The sequence below is a fragment of the Drosophila virilis genome, chromosome 5 (genome assembly GCF_030788295.1).
Source record: "Drosophila virilis strain 15010-1051.87 chromosome 5, Dvir_AGI_RSII-ME, whole genome shotgun sequence".
In the NCBI taxonomy this organism is placed as follows: Eukaryota; Metazoa; Arthropoda; class Insecta; order Diptera; family Drosophilidae; genus Drosophila; species Drosophila virilis.
Window position 1 is genome coordinate 8,914,394 of NC_091547.1, and position 20,645 is coordinate 8,935,038.

At 45.2% G+C, this 20,645-nt stretch overlaps 7 protein-coding genes across 11 annotated transcripts; 3 read left to right on the top strand and 4 right to left on the bottom strand.

The window, feature by feature from the left end:
• The first annotated feature begins 581 nt into the window (after positions 1-581).
• LOC6626604 (protein CDV3 homolog) lies at positions 582-2,313 on the top strand. 2 transcript variants are annotated; one of them, XM_002050602.4, is made up of 3 exons: positions 582-1,147; positions 1,224-1,559; positions 1,669-2,313. In XM_002050602.4, the coding sequence occupies exons 1-3, from the start codon at positions 914-916 to the stop codon at positions 1,924-1,926; spliced, it is 828 nt and encodes a 275-aa protein (XP_002050638.1). In that variant the 5' UTR covers positions 582-913; the 3' UTR covers positions 1,927-2,313. The 2 variants fall into 2 exon arrangements, with proteins under 2 accessions (XP_002050638.1, XP_015029119.1); XM_015173633.3 differs by having other exon boundaries at positions 583-1,147; positions 1,221-1,559.
• On the bottom strand, positions 2,303-3,028 carry LOC6626603 (putative gamma-glutamylcyclotransferase CG2811). 2 transcript variants are annotated; one of them, XM_015174586.3, is made up of 3 exons: positions 2,639-3,028; positions 2,467-2,574; positions 2,303-2,396 (listed from the first exon to the last, which is right to left on the bottom strand). In XM_015174586.3, the coding sequence occupies exons 1-3, from the start codon at positions 2,959-2,961 to the stop codon at positions 2,348-2,350; spliced, it is 480 nt and encodes a 159-aa protein (XP_015030072.1). In that variant the 5' UTR covers positions 2,962-3,028; the 3' UTR covers positions 2,303-2,347. The 2 variants fall into 2 exon arrangements, with proteins under 2 accessions (XP_015030072.1, XP_002050637.2); XM_002050601.4 differs by having other exon boundaries at positions 2,303-2,574.
• Positions 3,029-3,242: 214 nt separating this feature from the next.
• On the bottom strand, positions 3,243-5,611 carry Tina-1 (Troponin C-akin-1). The gene is made up of 4 exons (XM_002050600.4): positions 5,449-5,611; positions 3,881-4,102; positions 3,724-3,821; positions 3,243-3,671 (listed from the first exon to the last, which is right to left on the bottom strand). The coding sequence occupies exons 1-4, from the start codon at positions 5,461-5,463 to the stop codon at positions 3,500-3,502; spliced, it is 507 nt and encodes a 168-aa protein (XP_002050636.1). The 5' UTR covers positions 5,464-5,611; the 3' UTR covers positions 3,243-3,499.
• LOC6626601 (wnt inhibitory factor 1) lies at positions 5,450-7,560 on the bottom strand. The gene is made up of 3 exons (XM_002050599.4): positions 6,886-7,560; positions 6,718-6,828; positions 5,450-6,661 (listed from the first exon to the last, which is right to left on the bottom strand). Exons 1-3 carry the CDS (start codon positions 7,371-7,373, stop codon positions 6,559-6,561), a joined length of 702 nt encoding a protein of 233 aa, XP_002050635.2. The 5' UTR covers positions 7,374-7,560; the 3' UTR covers positions 5,450-6,558.
• A 684-nt stretch (positions 7,561-8,244) lies between these two features.
• On the top strand, positions 8,245-9,762 carry LOC6626600 (LHFPL tetraspan subfamily member 2a protein). Its single transcript, XM_002050598.4, has 3 exons — positions 8,245-9,291; positions 9,350-9,463; positions 9,520-9,762. The coding sequence occupies exons 1-3, from the start codon at positions 8,859-8,861 to the stop codon at positions 9,660-9,662; spliced, it is 690 nt and encodes a 229-aa protein (XP_002050634.1). The 5' UTR covers positions 8,245-8,858; the 3' UTR covers positions 9,663-9,762.
• LOC6626599 (dnaJ homolog subfamily C member 21) lies at positions 9,699-11,657 on the bottom strand. Its single transcript, XM_002050597.4, has 2 exons — positions 10,942-11,657; positions 9,699-10,882 (listed from the first exon to the last, which is right to left on the bottom strand). Exons 1-2 carry the CDS (start codon positions 11,542-11,544, stop codon positions 9,812-9,814), a joined length of 1,674 nt encoding a protein of 557 aa, XP_002050633.1. The 5' UTR covers positions 11,545-11,657; the 3' UTR covers positions 9,699-9,811.
• Positions 11,658-11,951: 294 nt separating this feature from the next.
• LOC6626598 (uncharacterized) lies at positions 11,952-20,645 on the top strand. 3 transcript variants are annotated; one of them, XM_015173634.3, is made up of 8 exons: positions 11,952-12,882; positions 13,499-13,830; positions 13,889-14,843; positions 14,939-15,401; positions 15,464-15,877; positions 16,168-16,362; positions 16,422-17,062; positions 17,681-20,645. In XM_015173634.3, exons 2-8 carry the CDS (start codon positions 13,585-13,587, stop codon positions 17,875-17,877), a joined length of 3,111 nt encoding a protein of 1,036 aa, XP_015029120.2. In that variant the 5' UTR covers positions 11,952-12,882; positions 13,499-13,584; the 3' UTR covers positions 17,878-20,645. The 3 variants fall into 3 exon arrangements, with proteins under 3 accessions (XP_015029120.2, XP_032292171.1, XP_032292170.1); XM_032436280.2 differs by having other exon boundaries at positions 15,467-15,877; XM_032436279.2 differs by having other exon boundaries at positions 13,502-13,830.

Sequence of the window (20,645 nt, forward strand, 5' to 3'; positions counted from 1 at the left end):
TTTACTCCCAACAGCAGCAAACATTTGTTTTTTTTTTTCAAGCGTTAGTTAATGCATTGTCATAGTAGTTATTTGTGTATCAATTAATCATGGCATTTTTGTGACGTTTGCTGGGCTAATTAATATTTTGCAAATCCAATACATTTGCTTGTTGCACAATATTAGCGATTCGCGATTTTTGTTTTTCTATTCATTTATTTTTTAGTTTCGTTAGGCAACTATGAATATCTCATGAATATTATGGAGTTTTGTTGCCAAATATTGCGAATTATGCCAGGCACATCAATAGATACCAAAAATCCCCCACACAAGCTTAAATTATGCAAAATATATGCAAATAACGTAAAAGTCGCAAAATTAACAAATGATACTGTTTTAATTAAACCGCCAAATGGTCGCGCCGTCGATAACCGCAACGCATATTCAATTAGCCAGTGTTGCCACCTCGTGCATATTTCAACAACTTTCAGTTTTGAGCATTTTTCGTATCGATATGTCAATTTGATCTAAAAATATTATTTACCTGTAGAAATTATTGAAATTTTTCAAAAAAAAATAGCTTAATACTTTAAAATAAATCACTTTTCAGCGTTAAAATGCACACATAGAACCAGTAACTTTGGACTATCGAAAATTATCGTTTCACTCAGCGTTTGCATACAAAGGCACGGCAATGCTGAACACAATAAATTAATAAGCTGCATATAATAAGCATAATAATAAAAATAGACAAGTTAATGCATTGTTTATATGAACAAGAAGGAAAAACGTTGGTCCAGCAAACTTTGACCACGTGTGGCTCAATCATCGATAGAAACTATCGATAGCGATTTATTTTTACATACCACCTCACGCGAGTGCGATTGGATTTCATTATAATTTGGAACAGGGAATTGCGAAAATTATTGCAAGCATGGCCGAATTAGACGATTTTTTTGCGAAAAAGGACAAGAAGAAGTCCAAGACCAAGAGCAAATTTGTGACAGCCGATGAGCTAGTGAAGAACCTAGAGGAGTGCACGAAGCGTGAGGTGGCGGCCAATGCTGTCAAACCCAAAAAACCTGATGTCGCGACAGCAGCGGCTGGCGGCGTGGCAGAAGGCGGCGAAAACGAGACCAATATCAAAGCGCCGGAGCCCGTGGTCGAGGTGAGAGTTAGCAGCCAGTTTTGCAACGTGCATTTTTAACGTTTTCTTTGTTGCTTTCTGCTTTTTTTCCAAGAAGGTCGTCGAGGAGGAGTGGAAAGAGTTCGAGCAGGAGCAGCGCAAGGATTACAGCGGCCTCAAAATTGGCCAGCTGACCATCACCGATAGGCAACACCAGCAGCAGCAGCAGCAACAGCATCAACAACAACATCATCATCAGTCCGATGATGTCTATGACGAGGATGACGAGGACAGCGACGGCTATGCCAATACGGATCCCAACAGCAAGCGTAGCGGCTATGGTCCATGGAAAAAGCTAATACCTGCCGAGGAGGTAACCCAAATACCGGTGCCGGTGGAGACGGACAACAAGTCAGCGTCGAAAATGTATATTTCACCCGCGTTACGTGCTGGCGTGAGTATTATATCGTATTGCAATTCATTGACGATCGTCTGATATTTATATTATTTTGGACTTTGTGCTCGATGCCCATTCCAACCGTTTCGTTTGTATTGAATTGCAGCTAGCCGGCAGCGGGATGGGCAGCGGCGGCGGTGGCAGCGGCATGCGTGCGCGTCGCACGGCGCCAGATATCACCAATACCGAGTTCTTTCCAACGCTCAATGCAGCCCGGCCGGAGGAACAGCGCAAAAAGAAAAATGAACCCGCCTTCGAAGAAGTCCGTCACGGTGGTCGCTATCAGCGAGTGCAGGAGGCAGCCGCTGCGCCCGTTGCGGCCACCAATCGATTCCAGTCGCTCGACGATGAGGCCGACAGCTAGGCCACGCCCATTGTTGTTGCCGCCACCGATGCCGATGCCGACGCCACAAACAAACAAAAGAACAATTTACCGTATTCATCTTATGTGCTACACTATACAGTTGCCACACACTGCAGCAAGGCGCCAGTTCGGGTCGCCAGCTAAAATGCGCGTGCGGGACCTGGATGTGAGATTCAGCTATACCAATTTATAACGAGTTCTTTTCTCTGTATGCATATATACATAATTATTGTAAACACTTTTCTAGGCTTTTCGATTTTTACCCATACTACCCCGGAAACAAATATTGTTCATTTCGTTTGCATTTTTGAATTATGGAATCAATGTAATAGAGAGAGAGAGAGAAAGTATGAATAATAGCCATGCGTTGAAATCCTTTCTAGTAAATTGTATAATTTCTTTGTATAAGCCAATCCCGAGGTCAGTTCAGCTCGTCCGTAAAGAGATCTTGTGCTGTGCTATCCGCGTAGCTGCAAAGATTTATGCAAAGTTCAATAGGACAAATCATCTTTGGCCGCAATTTTTGGATCTCGCACTGACTTCTCACTGTACAACGCCTGCGGCGTGTTGTGGTAGGAGCTGAGCAACGGCTTCGACAGCAACGCATCCGGATAGTTGCGTATCAGATATAACCAGCACTCCAATTTCCTGTTGTGAACAAAGATTCTACCATTATATGCCCACAACTGCTGCTTCGCCTCCTACAACTCACTCGTTTTGATCCGTCAAAATGGTTTGCGGCTCGCGATCATAGTATCTGGGGTAATCCTCCAGCACGTCCAGATTTGAGAGCATTGTGTCGTCCACTTCGTAGATCTCGCCCTGGACATTGTGGCCCACACCCTGCTTGTCCAGCAAAAATGGAATGTTGTACCGTGTGCCGATCACAAGTGGAAACCTGATCATCGTCGTGCCCTTGGCCAGGAAGCGGGCGTGGCCATTTGTTTTGGTAGTCAACCAATGATGGTTCGGTTCGCCGCTCTTCAATGTGCCATACACGAAGACCCTTTTGAGCGCTTGCGACATTTTCAGCATTTAAATATATAAAAAATTGCCATTGAAATAGTTTTTTGCTTCAATTCGGCTTATCAAATTGCCATTCGCTTGAAACGGCAACACAACCGACTAGATAAGCTCATCTGTTAAGTTAACAGTGCTGCTCCACACTTAACAGCACAGCTGCAAAATTAAAAAAAAAAGATCTCACAGAAACAAAAATAAATATTTATATAATTAAGGCAACACCTGTTGACACTGGGCAAATATGGTAAGTTTACTTTACATGCGTTTACGTTGTGAGTTACGTTTTATATAAATAGTTGACTCGAATTTCTTTTATTTTCACTCGAAACTTATAAAATTACAAACTACGTTCGCTATAAACTAGAATACGCATATAATATGCGTATATATCAGTTAATATTATGTACACCTGCGTCTGGATGCGTGTACATATATATGGTTATTAAGTCTGTATACGTGCTACAAATGCAACTACCGGTAGTTATACACACATATATATATATATATATATATGTATAGTAATAATTGGCCACGCCTTTTCGAACACAATTTAGTTTTGAGCTGTTTCGTAGCTGAGATCATCCTGTGCCGGATGCTTGTGTGTGCGACGATGGCGCATTATATAGGGATGTGTCGAGCTATTCTCATAGCCGGACAAATATGGCAGCGACAGCAGCTTCTCCGGATATTTCTGCAGCAGATAGACCCAACAGGGAACGGTGCTGCAAGCGCAAAAGTTTATAAATAAAATCAACTGCACAAATGACGACTTACCCCTCGCCCACGCCAATGTTCATGTCCTGCATCTCGCGCGTATAAATGTCCTGACAGTCCTCCAGATTGTCCAGCGAGTTGAGCATGCGATCATCCACCTGTTGCGATGATTTGTTAACTGATTAATGTGCGTGTATATGTATTTATGTCCACATACCTCGTAGATCTCGCCGGTTACATAATATCCAACGCCGGGCTTGTTGAGCAAGAACGGAATGTTGTATCGCGTGGCAATCACCAGCGGCAGCTTCTGTGTCGTTGTCGCACGGCACCAGAAATTGGCATAACCGTTGCCCGTATTGGCCAAGATCGAATTGCTGGGCTGTCCGTACTTTAAGGCGCCATAGACAAACAATTTGCTCAATGCCGATGAAGCTTTCTGTTAAAAAAAAAAAACACATTTAAAACGAAAATAAATAATGATCAATGCGTTTTTGCATTTGAGCCAGTAGTTAAGTGCAAAAATCTATAATTAATACCTAAAGCTTATCAAAATTATAAAAAGTTTGAAGAATTTTTCCATACACGCACACGGGCAGCCCCCACGCCGTGAAGGCGTTTGATAACGTCTGCGACGACGGCAATATCAGCGCATAAGCTATGTTATGCCCATTAGAGATGGGCGCGTGCCACGATACAACACGACACGAGTTTGAAAATACACGATATATTCCAGAATATGCGAAAATAGCACGCTTCAAACGTTCATCAAGAAATTTAAAAATAGAAAGCATGTCAAAATATTAAAATAAAACAATTAGAAAAAAAATTTAATTTATTTTTACTTTAAGCCGAATGTCACACACAGACGCTAATTAGTTTTGTTGTTGCACCTGTTTTAATTTGTATTCAACACGCTTTCCAATTATACTTCGTGTTTGTGTCGTGACACACGCCCATCCCTGACAGCTGAATACCCACCACACGCGCCGCCCGCGCGTATTGATGCTCATTCAACGTAAATTTATTTTTAACTTTTTTTTGTTGTTTAAACTAGATGAAAAGTGCTCATGCTTGTTATTGGACAACGGTTAATGAATTAACCGGTTTACTGCATTCACACAATTGCTTGTTTAATTGTTTTTGTTAACACACATACTAACACACGCACACACACACACACACACATCTTATTTACGGTTCTTATTGTTCAAGTTTTTCGGCTGACGTGCGTGCCGTGCAAACTGCGCAGCAGCTACGCCTACTTCAAGTTTTAATACATATTCGATAAAAACATGTGTGTATGTGTGTATAAACGTTTTGTTAATAATCACTTTAATAGCGCTAATCAATGAGACAAATAGAGATTGACACGCCACAGACGCTAAAACCGAATCTGCCTCCAGTCTCAATGTCATTGTTAATAATGCATTTTAATGGCAATTTTACTGTTTCTCTATTCTTACATAACATTAAGTACAGACATCAGCACGCCAGCACACACACACACACACACAAGCAGCCACACAAAGACAGAAGTTTCTAATCATTCAAAATATGATGTTATAAATTTTCCCACGCTTAACTTATAGCAGAGTTGCCAACTTGTCAAAGGATAACAGGTAGCTTACATATACATACATATATGCATATATATACACACACATACACACTCACATGGTAATATGTTATGAGTATGCTGTTTCGATAAATTAACATTAAAAATGTTACATTATATGTGCATAGCTAGATTTGTATGTACGTATGATTGTGTTTGGTATTTACCTTGATTTGACCCATTATTCCTTATAAATGCACTTGATTTACTTAAGCTTGTTTAAAATTGCAAATTACTTTAAAAATTGAGCAAGAGTTGCAAAAAACAATACGAGCGTAGAGAGAGAGAAGGAAACCGAACTGCACCAGCTGAAGGCTCAACTCCAACTGAATGCGGCCGACACTGCTGCGAGCGACAGAGGCCCAACCATTGGAGAACGAAAGTTGCTGCCTCTGTCGCTGCCTCTGCGCTGCTGCTGTCGGTGACGTCTACAGCGGCAGAACTGAGCAAGCCCCTGCCCCAACAAGAATAAATAAAAACACGCCACACGCGCTTGTCATTACTGCTGCCCTCGCCGTCAACATGCTGATCGCTCTTTCTTTATCTAGCAAGACACATTATTAAAATTCGAATACCCTACGCTACAGTAAGACACAAATTAGCGCACATTTATATACACGATATGTTTATATGCGTGTGTGTGTGTGTGCGTGTGTATATGTATGTATGTTAAACAAGAGCTTATCAAGCGTTTTTTCTTTTGAGTAAAAGGGGTGTTTTCGGCCGCCTTAAACTGGTTGCTTGGACAATGACATGGCCATGGCGTGGGGGGTTCGGTCTAATCCCTTTTAAAATTGAACGTCGTATATTTTATAGCGCCGCCACTGGACCGCACGTACGCACTTGGGTTTTGCAGAGCTGCGGAGTTTTTTAAAGGCAGCGCATTAAATGGCCAACTGATTAAAAAACTTATTCAATTGCCAAAAATAAGGCAACAAACTTTGGCAACTGTAAACAACATTTATAAACAACAACATTTATAAACAATAACGAATTCGCCTTTAAATATTTTATTACACAGCCGCCAAAACGGAAAAGCGTGCTTGCTCTCATTCTCTCTCTCTCTCTCTCTCTCTCTCAATTACCCACTCTCTGTCTGTTATTGCGCTGTAGAGTAAATGTGTGGCATTTGCGTTTTAACAGAGCTTTAACTGATATGCGCATAAAACGAATAAGAGATACTTTACATTTGAGAAACTGCTTAACTACATCAACTTAATTCAAATTCGTGCTAAGAAGAGCCTAGAACTGCCCTAGTATATTCGCTAAAACCTAGTTCAGTAATCCTTGATGCATATCCCGTTGAAGGCGTAGTGATAGTGCTTGTGCCGACAGGCGCACATGTTGGGCGCATAGCAATAAGCTCTAGGACCGCAATCGCTGTAGGGTGCTTAAGATTAGTAAATGTACATTTTGTGATGTTCTCCAACACTTACTGATCACAGATGGGCATGCACTGGGCGCCATGCAGCAGCGTGCTGCGCATTTCGTAACCCTGCGCACAGATGCAGCGGCCATCGTACGAGCAGCGGCCATGGATGCAGCGCCTGCAAAAGAATGGAGATAAAAGCTAAGGTATACTCATTACAGCAATAATAACTTACCTGCCGCACAGCTCCAGCAGTCGGGGTAAGCGTCGGCGACAGCGTCGCGCCACCGGATCGTAGTAGTAGTGTTTGCTTTTGCGGCAAATGCACAGCTCTGGGCCGGCACAGTGACCACCGGCCTCCTGGCAGCCGGGCAGGCACTTGGCGGCACAGGCCACACCATCCTTGTAGGCGCTCTGGTACTGGTCGGCGCAAGGACATGGCCCATCCTCAAAGCAAACACCACGCTGGCAGACAATATTGCAGCGACGCACACATTGGCGCGTATTCACAATCAGCATCTCGTACTCGGAGCAGATGGGCGGCGGTTCGTTCAGCTCCCAGTAAAGGTACTCATGATAATAGCCGTGGACAGGGATCAGCAGCAGCAGCAGCTGGAGCAGCAGCAGCGGTGACAACATCTTTGGCTGAATTGCGATTGAATGGCGCAGCCGGCTGGCCCAAGTATTCCTCCAAGTGAGAGTGAAAGTGTGTGCACAATTCATTTTGCCCGGTCACGATCGGCGCTACAATTGCCCTCAGTACACATGGCAGATGATGCAATGCGGCCGCCCAATGGAAATCACTTTGGGGGTGCTAACTGATAAGCCGGGCCAGACAGATCGCCGATTGCTCGAGTTACAAAATCTCATTTGCCTACAAACAATACGAATAGACGCCGCCTATTACTCATTGCCGGCATCAGCATAACTGTTTAGTGCGGAAGAAGTTGATGATGGAGAGGGGGGGGGAGGGTGGGCGGCTGGGGTCAAACAGATCCAACTCCAACATGTGTGTGCATTCCAAACACAAAGAGAGCACAGCTGCAGAGAGCAAGCATTTGCGAGAGAGCGTCAGAACAAGAGAGAGAGAGAGAGCAGAGAATGCAGTCTGTCAAAAAAGTATGGTTGATTTTTGCATTTAAATAAAAAAATCCAATTAACAACAATAAGTTTCGCAGTGCGTTCATAATTTGTAAACATTTAAACTTTTAAACTGTTTCATTTTTTTAGGTAAAACAATTCTGTTATAGAACTTGCAAATTCTAATTACTATAAGCTTTAATTGCAAAACGACCTCTTTTCGTATTGAGAAAAATAATTACATGTATTAAACGTATATACAAGATGTCGGCAATTTAAGCCTCCATATTATTTGATAAACTTAATTAACACATTATGAATATGCCGAAATATGCACTTCTACGGTCAAACATTCAACGCGTACCAATACATTTGTGAGTCACTGTATGCTTTAGAGAACATTGTGCTGCGCGCTTGTCTGGAATGTCTGGATTTCTGCTGCTGTTGCGCCCCCCACCCATCTTCCCCACACCCCCTTGCGCAGACAGCGCACACATCTGGCCTGGGCATGCGCTTCGACAGACGTTTGGCTGCTTTCAATGCGCGCCATTCATTCAGTTTTTCCTCGGTCTCCGTTGAACGCGTGCATAACGCCTGCGCAAAAGGGAGTCGCCGCTAACAAAAAAAAAAATGTTGCAAAATTAAAAAAAGAGTACAAAGAAGAAAAAAAAAAAAACGCCAACAGCTGCAGTTCAAGCTTCAATTACAACAGCAACAACAACAAAAAGTTTTGACTATTTTCATACGTACGCTTTTGGGCTTAAGTGCGTGTGAGTGTGTGCGTGAGTGTATGTGTGAGTGTGTGTATGTGTGAGTGTGTGTATGTGTGAGTGTGTGGTGGGGTGAATGAATAACATAAAGCAGAGAACGGCAAGAAAGCATATAAAATAAACAATACCATTTCGGGCTGGTCAGCTGAAAGGAAGTCGCCCAGTTGGTGGCGGGGGTGGGTGTTGGGGTTGGGTGTGTACGCACAGCCAAGTGCTCGATAGGCGCACACCCACAGAGACAATTATGTGTGCGGCCAGTGCGGACGCGTTCTGACAACGGTTTTTTCCGAATACATTTTCCTAACTGCCACACAAGAAGAAGAAGAAGAAGAAGAGAACTTCTCATCAAATACGCATCATGTGCTACGTAATTATCACAAGTGTGAGTCTAGTCTGGTTTCTGTGCACCCTGGTCGCCGACATGCTGGTCGCTGTCGCTCTGGTCACGCCCAAATGGCTAATTGGACCTGGCCAGCTTGGCAATTGGAGCCAGGCCACGCCCATTGCTGCTGGTGCTGCTGCTGCTGGCCAGCGTCTCGCCTCCGTGGGCATCTATACGCGCTGCAAGCAAATGCAGCAGCTGGGCTATCATTGTGGACGCTTCGATCTGGATGGCTTTGCCACCGATGGCAGCGTCTATCCGTTGGAATGGAAGGCGGCCATGTTCTTTATGTCGCTGGGCCTGGTGCTGCTCTCGCTGACGGTGGTTGCCACGCTGCTCACCTGTTGCCGCCAGTCGGCCTGCGGCAAGAGCATACACAATATGACCGCCTGTGCTCAGGTGCTGGCAGGTAAGTTGCCACCGGCTCCTAATCTCTAAGAGACTAAACCTTTGCCAATCCCAACCAGGCATTGCCGTTATGCTGGCCTTGTTTCTGCATCCGCTGGGCTGGCGTGCGCCGCGCGTTCAACGTTTGTGTGGCCCGGAGGCGGAACCCTTTTATCCGGCCGACTGCAGCATAGGTAAGAGTTAAGTTCGGATCAATTTAGGCCTGGCTAACAGCACACTCTCTTTGCAGGCATCTCGTTTTACTGCGGCCTGGTGGGCATACTCCTGACGTTCGCTGCCGCCGGCATCAGTCTCAAGGCAGAGTCCTCCAATATGCGCACCCGTGTGCGCCGGCGCGTCGAGTCCGGCAGCAAGCTCGTCTGCATTCCATAGGAATCTCTATAGCTAACAAAATTGGGCGTTTTCAACTTAATTTAATTTCGAATTTAATTTGTTAACATTAGCATAAATAAACAACTAAAATTTCTACAAACAGCTGCCAACTCCATCTGCAGCTGGAACAGCCAGACTTTAACTAGCGCTCACTTGCGCCTGCCCTTGCCTTTGCCTGGCGGTTTACCCTCCACTTCCGGCTTGGCCTTGGGTATGTACACGCCGTGATTGGTCTTCTTCAGATGCGCAAACAGTTTGTTCTTGGAGTCAAACACCAGCTTGCACGTGACGCACGTGTGCTGAACGACGGCTGGCGTATCCGTGTCCATGTCGCCTCTGGGGAGCGCCGACTTGGACGTCGGCTTTGTTTCAGCTGGCGCTTCGGTTTTTTGCTTGCTGTTGCTTGTTGTTGACTTTTTGCTCTTAGTCTTTTTGGCTGACTTTTTGCTGCGACTCCAATCGTCGTCGTCGTCGTCATCGCTGTTGCTCGGCGCCGCAGTGAAATCTACAGGTGGCACAACCTCCTCCTCCTCGTCGTCGTCGTCATGCCCGCTTGCTACGCACGCCTTGTTTGCGGCTTTTTTTGATTTTTTGTTTTTCTTGTTGCGCTTGCTGCTCGTTTGCAGCTCGACAGCCCCGTCGCTCGCCAGCTCCGCGGTGTCACTGTGGCTGCCATTGAGTTGCAAGTCGTGAACGCTTTCCTCTATCGCATTGAGCTCTTCGCTGAGATCGTTAAATTCGTGCTCCTCCGCCTTCATTTGCTGACACAAACGTTCCACGTTGTCGCGATGCTTTTTACTCTCCTCGTGATTGGCGCGCGCTTTGGCATTTTTAAAGGACTTGTTGCATGCCACGCAATATAGATCGTCCACATACTCCACTTCCTCCTGTTCACTCAAATTGTTTTCGCTGTCTGCTGCTGCCGCTTCAGCGTCCGTTTCCTCATCCTCATCTTCATCATCCTCGTCCTCTTCGTCATCCGTGTACTCATCCGATTCGCTGCCATATTGTTGCTCCAGCTGCCTGAGCTGCTCCTCGTACCCATCATTGTCCACCTTGTTGGCACGCACTGCGGCCAGCTGTTCTTGTCGCTGGCGCAGCTGCTCCTTGCGCTTCTCCTCCTGCTTCAAGCGATTGGCCTCGGCGCGCTCCTCCAGCACTCGTCTGTAGGCCTGCACACGGCGATCTCGCTTACGCACGAACGACACCAAGTTGCGCACCTGCAAGAAATGGGCATCAATTGGATCAGCTCCATTTGCTAGATGCACTCTCCGCTTACCTCTTCGTTGCGCTCTCTGCGCGCATTCTGCACAATCTTCTTCATTTCCTTATCCACCTTGCGCAGTATGAAACGCTCCTTTATCTCCCGTACATCGTACGGGCAGAGCCATTCGTAGGTCTTCTTTGTACTATACGACAGCCAGTATGCGTAGAAGGGACCCACCACCTCCTCGTAGCTGCTGTCCGCATTGCCGAACTGGGGTGCGCTCAGTTCATCATCGCTGTCCATAAACTCCATATCTTCGGCGGCAATTTTGTTGAAAACATCGCGGTATACGCTATAAAAGCCCTTCGCATCATTGCCATAGCCCTTGTAGCAGGAGCCGGTGAAGAACTGAAAGACATCCAGGCAGTTCTCCGAGTATTCGGAGTTCTTGCCGCGAAGAATTTGCTCGCGATGGTTATCGTACCAGGCACGTTCCTGGCCATCGGATAGCACCTCGTAGGCCTGTTGGATTAGCTGAAAGCGTTCCTTCGCTTCCGCGAGGCTGTCTGGATTTTTGTCTGGATGCCAGCGCAATGCCAGTTTTCGGTAGGCGGTCTTAATGTCAGCCTCATTGGAGTCACGGGCCACGCCCAGCTCCTCGTAGTAGCAGCGCATGTTAAAAGTTTAGCAATAACAAACCAATCACATTGAATTGAGTTTACAAACGAAATTTGCGCAAAAAATTTGCCTATGTTTCACAATAATGCATGGCGTAGAGATGGAACTTAAGATTATCGATAACACACACTAACAGGTTGAACACTTGTGGCGGTGCAACGATAATTTTAACATTGCGTTAACATTAACACGTTAGCATTTTAAAATTATGTAGCACACAGTTTTGCTGCTTCATTTAAATAAAGCCATTATTAATTGTTATAGCTTTGTATATTAGTGGTATATTAAAAATAAATCAAATCAAAACAAATCCATATATTCTTCATACGCGCAATATGTAATTGGCAAACAGTAAGCACAGTTGCGATTTGGTGGCTGCGCATTCCGTTAGTTGCTTTTTTCACTTCGGCGGCGGCAGTCGTTTCCTCTCGCCGCGCAGCGAACGCCATTTTAGCCGCACGCATTATTGCTACCACCAAAAAATAAAATAAATCTTAGGCCGACACATGCACATACCAATACATCACTTATATAGACAGTGTAAAATGTGAAAAAAGAAAATCCCTTCATCTCTTGCAGCCTAAAAGTGGGCAAACTTTTTCGCTTTTTAAATTATACGTTGCCGGGCATAATTCCAATTAATTTGCATATAAAATAATAACTAAAAAGAAACTATGACTTTCAACTTAAACTAAATACAATGAGTAACAATAAAATATATATATGCATACATACACACGCATGGAAATCGTAAGAGCGAAGCTATAAAGAAATCAAATCAAATCAAATATTCACGCTGCAGTTTAACGAAACAACAATTGAAAATAGCTTGACATAAAAATTTACAGTTACGTTTGGATTTACAACCCAACTACGTTCGTTTCCGCAAAAGGGGAGGCTGATAAAAGCACAGACAACCCACACTAACGCACACGCACACACACCCACGCACGAGGTTGAGTAACTTCAGCGCACAGCATGAGTCCGATGAGTCCTTGAAGCGGCATCTCAGCTTACAAACAACCCCCAAGCAAAAACACGCACACACACACACACACACACACACACACGAGGCTGTTTGTGTGCGCCTAAAAAACGTCAACAAAAAATAAACAAACACACGCACACAGCTAGAGTTGCCAGACGTCGCGCTGTCTGCAAAACGTAAGCACCCACACAAGCACACACAGTGACACACACACACACACACACACACACATGTGCTTAAACAGTTATGTATACGTTATGTATATGTAGCTGCCCTTTCATCTCGTGTGCCGCACAATAAAAACAGGCGTAAAGGATATTATGAGGCAACAGACATTTGCGAATAAGGTAATTTCGCATAAAATACCAGCACACACACACACACACGCACAGTTACAGTTGCAAACTATAGAAAATATGGTAGCTCGTTGATGCCGCAGCGCACAGTGGTACGAATAATGGAAAATTTTAAAAATAATAGTTGCAACTTTATATTTTTTGGAAATTTAAAACAAAAATATATGAATAGAGAGCATAAAAGGAAATAATTAAAAGTTCGGAAAGTACAATAAAAAAAGTAAAGATATTAAAAATAATTAGCAAAAATAATAAATAGAAAACGGTACAAAATTGGACATTAGGAGGTGTTGTACAAAAGCTTAATAATACTACAAATATTTTTTTTTTCAATATGCAATTTAGATAATTATCAGATTTGGTCTCAAAATGTTGCATGGTGCAGAAATTTCAATAGTTTTACATATGTTCGCTCCACTGTGCGTCGGCGGCTTTTGTGCTGTCATAAATGGATTTTCTTATCAACGCAAAGTGGCCCCAGGAGTCAGTTTGGATGTCGGCCCACGAGCCCAATGCAAACTGCCATCCATTGTCCCAGATATTATGGGATTGCATTTTGGAGCTGAGCAAATACTTTAATGACATCCCTTTCGTATAACCCAAACAGCAGCAACAACAATCCGTCCATTTAGACTACGTTTCACATTTCCTTTGAAAGATAGAGAGAGAGAGAGAGAGAGAGATAGAGAGACAATGTTCGGCTCCAAGCTGCGCTCCTGGATGGAAACGCACATCGTGCGTCCCCGCAAGAAAAACAATAAGAACAAGCAGGCGGAGGGCAGCGGCAACGTTGGCAGCAGCAGCCATGCCAAGAAGGCAGGCACTTTGCCAGCGAACAGCAATCTCAAGTCCACGACGAGTCCCGTGCTGACCAGCAGCGGCAGCCACAGCATCGCCAGTCCGGTGCGTCGCCGTGAGGTGTCGCCCATCCAATGTCATGTGAGTAGCCGGCGGCATTCCGTGCTCTGATTTATTATAACCAAACCCATGCTTGCAGACGCCCAGTCGCTATGGCTGGCAATCGCCGGATCAGGATACGCACAACTCCATCACGTCGCCCAAGTCGGATAATCTGTTGTACGCGCCGCATCGCTATCAATGCCACCAGACGCTGCCGCCGCTCCAGCAGCAGCAGCTGAGCGTGCCCGGCAAGGATAGCTGCAGCTCCAGTGCGGACAAGTCGCCGATGCGCGTGAATTGCTCATCCTCGTCCATTTCATCGCTGTCCTGGTCGACTGGCTCCAAGGAGCCCTCCATGCACTCCGGCCAGCCCAAGCAGGTCAGCTACAAATTGGAGCACATTGAGACCAGCAGCGAGTGTCTGCCGCCCGTCGAAGATGAGGTGGATTACGAGGAGGTGGGCGCACTGCTGCTGCGTCCACAGCCGCCGCTGCTGGACTATCAGCGTCCACACTCCGAGAATCTGGTCAGCTTGCAGCTGGTCTACGACGAGGAGCAGCAGCAGCAGCAGCAGCAGCCCAAACAGAATGCGAATCATGTGCACTATGGCCGTCTGCTGCCTTCCAAGCTGGTTGAGTCCTTGACCCCAGCGCCGCCGGCGGTGACCAATCAGCTGGGCTTGGCCAGCCGCATGCGTGCACCACGTGGTCTGCCGCGTGGCAATTTTCTGCCTGGTCCCCGACCGCACAGCCTGTCCTCGCCGGAGAGCGCCTATTCGACGGGCTACTCCACCGACGGCAATTCTCCGTGCGCCGCCAGCAGCGCCAATCCGCCGGCGCCGGAGTACTACATCAACATGCGCAGCGGCACGCATTACTTTCCCAGTCGATCCGTTAACTCGTTGGCCATTGAGGCGCAGCGCTACAAGTTTGGCTTGAACCGCATTGAGGAGATGTCGCCCATGGATCCGCTGCCCAAAAGCAGCTTTGGCAACACGCTGGACACGCCTCAGCCCAGTCGCAATTGCCAGGGCGCCAGCAAACTCTTTGAATGTGAGTAGACCGTTAAGTGAGCAATTACAAGCACTTAAGCCAACTTAACCCAACCCAACCCAACCCTGTAATCCATCTAACCCAACCGCCGACAGCTCCTTCGCCCAGGCAGCGGTCGCGCATACGTACCAATCCCTGGTATAATACGGCGGAGCATATGCAGCTGATGTCGTGCAGTCGCCTGGACGCGGATGCCACCAGCACCACCTCCACCACAAGCTCGGGCATTAAGTCAAGCAATGAGCTGGAAATGCGCGCAGTCAAAGGCACAACCACAACAACAACAACAACAATCGCAATAGGAATTATCAACCCCAAGCTGAACGCTGTGCCGGGGACAGGGTCAGGTTCGGGAGCTGGGGCTGACTCCTCGGAGGGCTCGTCGTCCTCGACTGAAGTGGAAAATCTGCATGCACCGCACACCATCAAACGTCGCCACTTGGAACAGCAGCAGCAGTTGGACTCGTTTCTGGTTAGCGACGATGAGGCGACACTCAACGAGATGATTGGCAAGTTTGACGAGAGCTATGTCTACGAGAAGGAGACCGACATACTCAGGTGAGTGCCAGACGCAAGCTGAAGTGCTGAAGTGCTTCAAGGAGTTGTTGTTGCACTTGCAGCAGCGACTCGGATCCGACGGACTGCGCCTCGGAGCTGGATACGGGCCAGGATGCGGGCGATGAGTGCGACACGGATGAGCTGCTAGACATTGACTTCATCGACACATCCTCCATGCAGGAGGTGCAGCTGGATATCCAACGAAATCTGGGCAGCTGTCATTACTATCCCAGCGCCATGCAGCCCAGTCCGCTGATCCTGCGGCGCGCCTCGACGCGTTCGCGACGTCGCAGCGGCCAGGAGCCCGGCGAAGGCAGTCAGCAGCGTCGTCGCAAGCGCTTCCTGAAGACGCGCAAGAAGAGCTGCGAGAATCGGGAGAAGATCAACGATTCGCCGCTGCGTGAACCGCGCGGCTCACGCAGTGTGGGCGGCACGCCCGTCTGCCTGCGCCGGCATCTATTGGGCCCCAAGGAGCGGTAAGCTATGCAATCCTAATTAAAGTTGTCCGGTTCGGTTTGAGCCCTAGGCTGGGGTCACCAGAAGAGAAGCTTCAAGGTTGGTGTGTAGGTTCTCCCTTAGCATAGATCAGGAATATCTCACTTATTAAATGCCCATACCCATTGATGGGTAGAAACCTAAAGAGTTTTAGCTTCGCGTTCGAATCAAGTTTCGTTCCATTGTAAAAGGAGATTGTCCAAGCTGAACACGTTTCAATTTAGAGCGTGCTTAAATATTTCATTACATAATCCTTGTTTTCCTTTGGCAGCATCTACAAGACTTCTCCGTTGTCGAATCGCTCGAATTCGCTGATCTTTGGCAGCGCCAATGAGCCGCACTTTATGACCATAGCGGAGAGCGAGAAGGCGCTGCTCAAGGCCGATCTGGAGGCGGACATGAAGTACAAGCAGCTCATCATGGAGGCTGAATCGTTGCTGGAGTCCATGAAAAACAGCCTGCAAAGGTACGTAGCTACCTTCTTCTCCGGCAGCAGCTCGTTAAACCAACTTGTTCTGCCCACAGCATACCGCGTGACACGCCCGTCGCCAGTCCGAGACGCCTTAATCCGTTGGCCAACAAGCGCGTGGAAATGCTGAAGCACAGCGAGGTGGAGTCCAAGAAGCAGCCGACGCCCGAGCATGAGCTGGCGGCGGCCATCAACAAGCGCATTGAGCTGCTCAAATTCGAGACGGCGGTGTCCGCCTCGCCGCCCAACAGCCCCAAGCCGGGACGCTGCAGTCCCCGCAAGACGCATCTCACGAACTTCATGAATCAGAACGCGCCGCCAGAGCTGCCGCCGCGCAAGCTGAACGCCCCGGCGCCGCTCTCACCGCAGCTGCAACTGAACGGACGCCGACTGCAGGGCAGTCCTCGGAGCAGTCGGCGTGCCCTGGCGCTGCACAGCTGCAATGGCAGCGACTCGGAGCAGGAGTGCATCGCCGTGGTGCGTCAGAGCAACGAGGATGTGACCAATCACAACTACTTGCCACACCAGCAGCAGCAGCAGCAGGCTTATAACCATCTGGACTACAACAATCGCAACGTGGCCGAGACTCACAGCCAGGATAACTTCTACTGTCCACACAGCGAGCCGCTAAAGCGTAAGGTCTACAAGGGCAGCAGCTCCTTTGAGCGCATTAAGAAAACATTCGACTTGGAGTTGGGTAAGTTAATATAACAAGCCAGAGAAAATGTGTGAAAAGCAAAGACTCTATCGGTAACTGGCGAAAGGAAAAACCTCCGAACCTCATCCGAGCCACACAACCACCGAAACCTCCTGGCCTGATCTGTAAGTCCGTCTGTATGAGAGCTAGGGATATCAAATTAGGAACTGCTTGTATGCCATGGGTATATTTTATAGAATTATTGATAAGTCAATATATGAAAAACAAAGGAAGTTTTCTTAGAGTTGGTAACTGGCGGTAGAAAAACCTCTTTCTAGTCTGGTCCGTAAGTAGGGATATCGAATTGGGACGTACAAAAAGTATATCGAATTACTGATAAGTCAATATATCGATAAATATCGATTCTCAGCTGCTGTAGATTAGTAGGGTTAAGGGCTCTAAGTTCGTAGATCGGATAATAAACACAGATCTTATGTGGGATTACGAATTTCATCGTGTGAGCTCGAGCACAGCACAGTAATTATGTAATCAAGAACAAGAGCCAGCGTATCTCCTAGTCGGATAAGCTCGACTAGAGCCGTGTTGCTTGTTTTGATTGAATCATACGTCACAGCTTATCGCACACCTGTCGCTTAATTAATTAACTTATCCGCACAGATATGAGCGAAAGACCCAAGTCGCACGTCAAACGTCAGCAATCGAAGCTATCGGCTTCCGTTTCGGCGAAGAGCTCCATGCAGGACGTAACTGTGGAGGGGGCCAGCAAGCAGCAGCTCATCGTTAGCACCATTGCGGATCTGAAGCGCAGTCTGGAACATCAGAGCTATGAGCTAAGTGGTCTAACTGAAGAATAGTTTATTTATTAACCGAAAAAACTTAACCTAACGGTTGAGTCCTTGAGATTAAGGCTAACATAATCATATTGGAGCTGCAAAACTATTGACATACTTATATATTTGATGAATCGATATACCCATCAATAGTTAACTATCTATTGATATACCTTTGGTTAGTTTTGTAGCTCTAATTCACATATTATCATCAACTAGCTCTACGCATAACAAGTCCAACAAAAAGAGAAATACCCTCAGACTTTAACAGAAATTGAGTGCAATAAGTATCGACAGGAGCATAGATAAGCGTTTACCTTAAGTTGTAAGCCCTGGAAATTATGGACTGGTATAGCAGGTTACACATAGACTTAATGGGTAAACATAATTAATCTCATCAGATAGCATGTAGTGAGTAAATTGTTTTCTTAGCACTCATTTAAATGTAGTAGTTAATTAATTTATGTTCTCATCAGCTGAAAGTTACTCTAGTTTTAATACAATTTTCGTTTCTTGCGATCATCTACAGTTTCTATTTAAATGCCCCAAGCAAAAAGATGTGTTGAAAACACAATTTAATAATCAGATAACTTTATACACTAGCCCAAATTTAGCTGATAATACGCCTTAGTTATATTTAATTCCTTCTCCTTATTTAAATGTGTGTGTTTATGTATTTATTATCCTCAAACCAGAGCATATCTCACACGAAATACACTTATACTATACACATACTACGTTTATCAAATAGAAATGCCAGCGCAGCCAACTTAACAAGCTCATTGAATAATTTTGGTGTTGCCAGATGTCTTCAAATTCACTTGGCATAAACGTAGTATTAAAACTATACTAAACTTCAGCGCATTACTAGACTTGGTAGATTTTCACATAAACTACGCATATTTAGACTTATCTACATCAATTATATAACAATTATAGAATGTAGCTCATTAAGTAAACTCAATTATTATATATCCATCCAAAAACTGATCGTTTAGCCAAATTGTTTGTAGAATATAAATTGTTTTAACTGTTCTATTCAGTTCGCTTAGTTATTACAATTGAATATCGTTGAGAAACCAAAATTGGAACATCATGAATTTCAATTTGATTGATGTTAATTTATTCTTATTTCCCAATTCGGGTCAAATCGGTTGTATTCGAACACTTAATTAATTGACTAATTATGTAATTGCGTTGTGTGCTCCTTTTTTTTAATGCATATAGAAGCTATGTAGAATCTCTACCGTATAGCATACATAATGTAAGCGAATAATGTAACGTGATAATAAACTTAATGAAAACCAATTGACTTGCGCAAAATAAAATCAAGCGATCGCATATCGAGTAAGTATACATTATCATAATTATATATATAGTTGACTTGATTATATCGTTTGTAGTATTTGGCCGTTGTATGCATATAGCACCTGATCCTAAGTTCATATATATAGTTGTATCCATTAAAATTACAATTAGTTGCGGTTTGCGTAGTCGGTTGTCTGGTTTCACTTCATTTACTTAATGAGTTTTAACCATGCGCGACTCTTGACTGCAAACTGAAGAACCAAAGTGCAGTGTCAGTCCCCATTGAAACTTGGCAAATTAATGCGAATCCCACAAAATGCTTGAACTTCAGTTCAACGACTGATGCGCAATACCCATTTCACGAGGCTCTTTAGTCGTCAGCCCAATTAATTTATGCCCCGCACATAAAATTGCCATAGAGGCTATTTTGACATTTTCTTCTAAGCGACCTTAAGACAATCCAACGAGCTTTTTGATAAGACATTTACAGAAATGGAAATATAATAAAATAGTTGTATTTTAATAAATCATTTAATCGTATACCTAAGTCCGACGTTGATAATAAATAAAGGAATATATATCTTTTGCAACTTTTTTTGTCTAAGCCGAGACTTCCATGGAAGTCTCTTGTAAAACATCTGCTAAAGCTTCAACTAACATAATCATTTATTATATGTTAACTAGATTAACATAGAACATTTAACAGCTGTTAAAAGTCGTGCTAACAGTATCTGCAAGATGTCTCTGCAAACTACATTTAAATGTACTGTACACCTTCGGAAAGTTGCCTCGACTTTGGTATACACATCTTCTATTAACATTACCTTACCCTTATGAACATTAATAAAGGACCAATTTTAGTTGAATACTATTTTTAAACTCTTCCTGCTTGCGGTTTGATTGACAGTCCCGTCACCGTTGGAAGCTGTTGTGCGCAAGTGGAAATTCCAGAGCTTAAAGGCGCCAGAGTTTCAGAGCACGTTCATTATTATGCCGGACGTTGGTTTTGTCTTTCTGAAAATGTTCTAAAATCCCCGCCAGAAAAGCAGCGCAATGGAAAATAAGCAGACAGCTCGCCACAAGTTGATAATTATGCAAATGGACACAGAAGAGGCGGGGCGGGGGAGGGCGAGACCTGCCTGGACTGGAATAATAATGGGATTGGAGCACGCTTAAAACATAAAAACAGCAGCATTTTTTTTTTAAATTGGAGCGGAGGCCCGACCTATGTATGGAACTGCTGCTGCTGGAGAATGGAGGATGCGAAACTGGTTCGATAATATGCCCCGGACTGTAGGTTGCGTGTGTTAAAAAAAAGCTTTGCCAGCGAATATCTCAAGCCTGCACATTCCAAGCATAATCAACTGCAGCCGCAGGGTATATTGGTTTAAAGGTGGGACATGTAACAGCGGGCAGCTGTGCATAGGCTCTTATAATAACACTTATTCTGTTAATAAAATACTATAGCTACCAGTGTGAATTTA